At 66.3% G+C, this 6,914-nt stretch overlaps 1 protein-coding gene across 1 annotated transcript in view; it reads left to right on the plus strand.

Moving 5' to 3' along the window:
* The first annotated feature begins 3 nt into the window (after positions 1-3).
* The window catches only part of H696_00026 (serine/threonine protein kinase), a 10,036-nt gene continuing 3,125 nt past the window's right edge, over positions 4-6,914 (plus strand). The window contains exons 1-3 of the mRNA XM_009493865.1: positions 4-1,622; positions 1,788-3,383; positions 3,703-6,848. Coding sequence (XP_009492140.1) covers positions 50-1,622; positions 1,788-3,383; positions 3,703-6,848 — 6,315 coding nt within the window. The 5' untranslated portion in view covers positions 4-49. The remainder of the gene's footprint in view (positions 1,623-1,787; positions 3,384-3,702; positions 6,849-6,914) is intronic.

A 6,914-nucleotide genomic window follows, 5' to 3' on the forward strand; every position in this document is an offset into this window, starting at 1 on the left:
GCCGCCGCCGCCGCCGCCGGCGCGCCTGGACGTGGTCTCCCATCGTGTGATGACCGCCAGGGCGTGCACCCCCTCCCAGGGTCGGTGCTTGTCCTCGCTGGTGTCGCTTTCGCTGCTGGCATGCCTTCTGCTGCTGGCCCACGTGCAAGATGTCGCCAGGGGTGTGGCTCCCCCGGCCCCCGGCGCCGCGTCACCCGCCGGATTGACCGAGCCACCAGGGCTAGCGGCCACGACGCTGGCCTTTCGCCTGGTGACCCGGGTGGCGCATCCTGACGCGGTAAGCCCCAGCGACCGAGCGAACATCCAATTCTGCGACTTCTTCAACGCCCAATCGCTCCAGCCCTTCACGGGAGATGGCTTCGATGACCTGGCTTACATGTCCAGCTTCTACAGTCTGGCCACATCGCCCCTGGCCCGGGCCGGGCTGCCATCCTCCCGGCCTCGGGAGTTTCTCCCCGGGCCCCCCCTTCGCACCCACCGGTGCTTCTCCTACCCCTTCGCCCGGAAGCCGCTCAGCCCCTTCTGCCAAATTCTTGATGTCATCTCGCCCGAGCTGTCCTACATCCAGGAAATCTTCTCCGTCGGCAACCAGGCCATCTACCATGCCGAGGGCTTCATGCAATCGGGTGCCACACTGTTCGACCCCGCATCCGTGGTTGTCGGGACTTCGCTCGCGGGCAGCAGCTTTCTATTGCAGCCGGATTCGCTGTGGTCCAAATTGCAATTCAACTTCTTCGATGACGTCGGCTCTTCAACGCACTCCCTGATGCAAGGCTTCCGGGGGTTTGAATTCCTCCAAGCCACGGACCTCGATGGGGATGGCCTGGTCGATGCGGTCACCGTCGCCTCGCCCCCGGGGGCTGTTCTCCCAGCCGGCCGGGGGATCTATTGGCTAAACCGCCTCGGCGAGGCGGCCCTCACCCCGGACAGCCCGGCCGATGTGAGCCTCCTGCTGCCGTTGCCGGTCGACATGGAGGTGGGCCAGCTTTTGGTGGGGGACTTCGATGGGGATGGGCTTGCGTCCGATTTGGTGGTGGTCTCCGGGGCCCGGTCCACTGGGCCGGCCCGCATCATCATCCTCTTGACCTCGGACCTGTCGGCCCCGGTGACCATTTCACTGTCGGAGATGGCCACCAATGACCCCGCCCTGGCGGCGGTGCCCCAGAACCAGCACTATCCCAAGGCCGCGGCCGCGCGGCTGACCACCCCGGCGGCCGATGATCTGGTAGTGGCCTTCGGCTCGCGCGTGTGGCTCATCCCCGGGCCCCTGCATCCCGCGAGCACCTCGACAGCGCGTCAGCTCAGCACCCTCGGGGCGACCCCGCTGTTGCCCGATCACCCCTCCTCTTCGGGGGTCTGGCGTTCAGTGGCCTTCGGGGATTTCGACGCCGATGGGCGTCTGGACATGGCCCTGGCACACTCGACCACTGGCGGGGACATTTTCCTGCTCAGCCAGGTGGATGCCACCCCGGCGTGCTTGTGTGGCCCTGGGGGCATCTGCCTGCCCGGCGCCGGTGGCTTCTACTCGGTGCCCACTTGCGGCTGTGAGGACCCGAACGCCGACCCGGACTTCAAGCTCGCCCCCTGCGAGTTCTGCCGGCCGGGCTTCTTCCGAACCGATGGTGCGCATGGCAGCGACATTGTCCTTTTCTTCTCTGTGTCCTTCTCTGTGTCCTCTCTCTCTCTCTCTCTCTTTGTTTCTCCCCCCTCCCCCCCTCTCCCCCTCCCCCTCCCCCTCTCTCTCGCCCGATGTGCCATTCGATCACTGACATCGACCTGGGTGACAGAGAAATCGCCCTGCCAGCTGTGCCATGGCAACTGTAATACCTGTTCCGGCACTCAGGAAAGCGACTGCCTGAGCTGCCCGGCCCGGTTCATTCTGGTCGTGGAACGGCCGCCGACTGGCCGTTGTGTGCCGGCCGACCCGAGCACCACAGTGACGCTCCTCCGGCCGGCCCCCGAGCGGCCCTATTATCAAGCCGGCTCGGAAATCGCCCTGGACTCAGCGCCGATGTCGGCAGCTCCCATCCTGGTGGCCGATCTTCTCCGGCGCACGGTTTCCGTGCCCGAGACTCGGATGATGCACACCTACTCCACCTCGCCCACTGTGTCCCATTCTTTGGAGGCCATCAGCACCGTTAATCGAATCCTCCTCCTTCAAGAAGACATCCACGGGGCCGGCTTGATCTTGCATCGCGAGCTGACCCCCGAGGTCCGGTCGGCTCATGTTCCCTCGGCCGAGGGGTTGCACCGGGTCCTCATCGGGTATGGGTCGTTTGCCATGTGCGCGGACAATCCCCCCAGTATTCCGAAGGGCCTGTGCTCGCGATTCAACACCTATCCCTTGTCTGGCTCGGCGGATCTGAGCCTCGGCCGGCTGGCACCCGGGCTCCAGGCGGGCGATTCGCCCCGATTGGGGATCCTGTCGAGGGATCGCTTTGGCACTCGGCCCCTGGCCAAAACCCATGTGTTCAGCTCGCTCTGGCTGGATGCCGACAATGGCATGGGGTTGGATTCGCCGGTGGTGCTTCATTCGGCCGGGATTTCCGGCCAAAGCCTCTGCTGGCTTGGCTGGCAGCCACGTCTGGCCAATGATCTGGTAATCACGGTCCCAATCGTGGATCCTGTGCGCATCCTCGACGAGCCCATGCCCTGTGGGAAGTTGCTGAGATTGCCGCCCCCCATGCCTGGCAGCCGGTCATCCCTGCTGCTGGTCAGCGGGAGCCCCGACAGCGGGGAGGCAGTCCTGTATCTCCTGCGAAATCGTGGCCGGGGGCAGGACTTCCGCCCGCGCTTTGAGGCTCCACTCCCGCTGCTGACGGCCGCCGACCTCGGCTACCTCCCCGGGACCAGGCTCGTCGGTGTGCAGGCGGCCATCGATCCCAAGGCTCTGACCCCCACCGAGGCCGGGCTCTTCCTTTGGGAGGGGACATGGGTCTTCCGGGTGACCGTCAGCCAGGACGTGTCCCCGGGGGCCGGGCAGCCGGATCGGGTCACGGTGTCCGTGGAGCCGGTCATCCCGCGCGACAGTTTCAGCTCCTTCACCGAGGGGTTGATCATGTTGTCGATAGATGCCGATGGTGATGGCGCCGGGGACCTGGCCCTTTTGAGCTCCAAGTCCCAGAAGCTTGTCCTCTTCCGCCGGGCATCCGAGCGCAATGGCTGCGGCTGCGGCCGGGCCAGCGTTTGCAACATCCCCAGCACCTGGGGCGAACACCATTGTGATGCCACCGACGCCCCCCCCTCGTGCCTTCCCCAGCACACATCTCTCCGTGTCCCGGATCTTTGCACATGTGCGCCAGGTCTGCGTTCCCCGGCCGACGGGTCCAGCTTATGCAGTCAGTGTGACTCTTCGACTGGGGACTTCCCCCCGGAGTTCGGTGGTGCGTGCAAGCTATCCCTGTTGTCTCTCTCTCTCTCTCTCTCTCCATCTCTCTTTCTCTCTCTCCCTCTCTCTTTCTCCCTCTCCCTCTCTCTCTCTCCCTCTCTCTCTCGCTCTCCCTCTCCCTCTCTCTCCCTCTCTCTCTCTCTCTCTCTCTCTCCATCTCTCTCTCTCTCTCTCTCCCTCTCCATCTCTCTCTCTCTCTCCCTCTCCATCTCTCTCTCTCTCTCTCTCTCTCTCTTTCCCTCTCCCTCTCCCTCTCCCTCTCTCTCCCTGCTCTGTTGCACTGGCCTTCGTCTGACCCTCTTGCTGTCCTTCAGTTGATTGTGCCCCGTGCGATGTGGATGGCTGCATGCTGTGCGACACATCCGGCCAGTGCCTGCGTTGCCGGCCGGGGCTGGTCCGCACGCCGGCTGGCGAGTGCGCCACCAACTGCCCGGACCCGGATGCCCCGGTGGTGGATGCCGTGTGCCAGACCCCGGAGCCCGCTGACACATGGATCAGCTCGGCCGAAGTCCAGGCCGACCCTTCGTGGGCCGGGTTCCGGGTGGTGGATGTGTCAACCCTGCGCGCGGTGGCCCAGGACGGCGCGGTGGAGGGGTCGCGTGCTGTGTCGACCACCTTCCCCACGCTGCATGTCCTGCAGCCGGAGTACCCGCATTTTGGCACTTCGCAGAGTGTGTGGCTGCTTCCCCTGGCGCGTCTGCTTGCCGACGGTCGGCCGGCCACCTTCGGCCGTCTGGATCTGGTCAGTGCCTCCCAGTGGCTGGACGACGTATGCACCTTGGTGGCGAGTCCCGACGTGCAGTTGGCCGCCATCCAGCAGGATGCCGCTGGGGAGGATGAAACCCGGCCGCTGACGGCCCTTTCGGCCTCGGTGCTGCAGTCGAACCTCGGCGCCCTTCCGGGCGGCCAGAATGGGGACTTCGCAGCCGCCGGTGTGCCTGCCCCTTCCGGAAACGTCAAGCGCATTGGCATTGAACTTGTCGACCGGTCGATTCTCAACAAGCAGTACCTGCCCATCCGCCGGCCCTGGTTCTCGCAGCTGAGCCAGCCCTTCCCCTCGGCCGGCCTGGAGCCGGTGCCGACGATGACGCCCGACTCGCCGGTGCTTCACTTCCAACGGTCGATGGACTTCTTTTACGAGGTGATCGAGATGCACCCCAACCCTCTGCAGGGATTTGACCCGCCGCCAGTGCTTCCGTCAGACTTCCGGACCTGCTCCATGAGCTGGGACCTGCTGCCGGCAAAGACCCGACTCACGGTCAAAGGGTCGCCGGAGCTGGCCAACATGTCTGGCAAGGCGACATGCACCATCCAGCGCGTGTGGGTTCCTTTCTCGGTGTCCGAGCTGTCCTTCCACCCGCGCCTGCCCGGGTGGTTCATCACTCATGATGCGCACATGATGCTTCGTCGTCCCACAACCCCGGGAGCCCGGCCGAGCGTGGTCATCCTGCTGTTTGTGAAGAAACAGCCCCCCGGGGTGACTGGGTGCCCTTTCCAGCTGCTGGAAGTGCCCCTGACTGCTGGGGCTTCCAGTTTGCCGGTATTCCGGTCGATCCAATCGTTCCTCACCATCTCGCCGGTTCTCTTCTTCGTGCGGGTCCCCTCGGTGCGGGACTTCAATCCGGATGCCTCGGCCTCCGGGCCGGGGGTTGTCGCGGTTGCCGGGCCCAACATGGTCAGCAACTCCCTCGCCGTGGCCCTGTCCCCGAATGAGCCCGCTGAGGTGGACCTGCAAATGGTTTCACTCAATCTGAGTGAAAATGTCTTGCACATGGTCTTCGTCCGGACTGACGGCCTGCCCGACAGCATCATGGCCCTGCCATACCCCTGCTTGGCGCTGAAGCACGCCGACTGGAAGGATGCTGCCCCGGGACATGGCTCGCCCGATCGAATGTGGCCCACCGATCGGCCGACCTATGGCTGCGCTCCGCTTTTGCTGGAAACCCGGGCCCTGGTCAGCGGCGGCCCCCATGGCCGGCCAGTGGTCCTGGCAAAGGACATGGACAGCGACGGGATGGACGATTTGCTGCTCCATTGGCCAGCCACTGGCCGAGTGGTGGTGTACTCCACACTGAACACGGTCCCCGTGACCTTCCGCCAGTCGATCATCTTCCCCGGGCAGGTGCCCGAATCTCCGTCGACCGCTGCCATGCAGTCGGTCGAGTACCCGGCGCTGGCCGATCCGCAGCTGCTGCTGGTGGATGTCGATGGCGATCGATTTGTGGATGTGGTCCTGCTGGACCAGGCGTCGCCCTCTGGGACGCTTTCCGCCTCCAGCGCCCCGGTCCCGGTGATCCGGGTGTTCGGCCGGTCGGACCAGACCAGCAACTGGTGCCCGGCCGAGGTGGACTATGACCCGGTAGCCGGCGAGTGTGTCTGCCCCGGGCGTTTGCGGCACCTGACCCCCCTGTCGGATGCGTGCGAGTGCATCACGCACGCGGTGCCGGTGGCCCCGGGCGCGCCGGATTGCGTCTGCCCGGTGGGCATGGCCGAGGGGGTGGGGGCGTGTGTCTGCCAGCCGGGGCTGCTGCCGGTGGCGAGCGAGTCCACCGGGGCGCCGGTGTCTCCGCCCCGCTGCGAGACCTGCCATGCCAGCTGTGCCAGCTGCTCGGCCACGCGCTCCGGCCTGTGCGCCAGCTGCCCCCCGGGGCACTTCCTCCAGGCCGGCGTGTGTGTGACGGCCTGCGGGCCGGGGTTCACCATTTCGGCCGACGGCCGGGAGTGTATCGCCTGCGCGGCCTCCTGCTCGACCTGCCTGGGCCCGGCGTCCAACCAGTGCTCGGCGTGTGCCGGCAACCGGTACCTGCCCGGCGGCATGCCAGGCACGTGCCGGTCCTGCAATGCGGCCTGCTCCGGGTGCACCGGCCCGGCGGCCTCCCAGTGCACGGTCTGTGCGACGGGCTGGCTGCGCGCGCCCTCGGGCGAGTGTGTGCGCACCTGTCCCGAGGGGACCGGGATTTCGTCTCCCGGGTCCAGCCAGTGCAAGGCCTGCGCCGATGCCGGATGTCTCTCCTGTGTGACGGCCCAGGCCGGGGCCATTTGCCGGGCCTGCCGAACGGGCCTGCAGATTGACGCCACCGGCAAGCAGTGTCTCCAGTGCCATGGGACCTGCGCCACGTGCGATGGCAACGGCCTGGCCAACTGCCTAACCTGCGCTCCGGGGCTTCTGCTCCATGGGTCTTCCTGTGTGGCCTCCTGCCCGGAGGGCACCTTCCCCGAGGCGGGGGCAGCCTGCTCGCGCTGCTCGGGACGCTGTGCCACCTGTAGTGGCCCCCTGTCGACCCACTGCCTGACCTGCCCCCCGGAGTGGGTTCTTCAGGAGGATGGCACCTGCCTGCCGGATCCCTGTCCGACATGCGGCGACTGCGATGACATCGATTGCGAATCATGCAGCCCCGCCAACCCGGGCGTGTGCCTCATCTGCGCGGCCGGCAAGCTGCTGCTCCCGGATGGCACCTGCGTGGATGCCTGCCCCTCGGGCATGTACATGGCTCCCAGCGGGGACGCCTGCCTCCCCTGCCATGGG

This window comes from Fonticula alba (genome assembly GCF_000388065.1).
Source record: "Fonticula alba strain ATCC 38817 unplaced genomic scaffold supercont2.1, whole genome shotgun sequence".
Classification (NCBI taxonomy): Eukaryota; order Rotosphaerida; family Fonticulaceae; genus Fonticula; species Fonticula alba.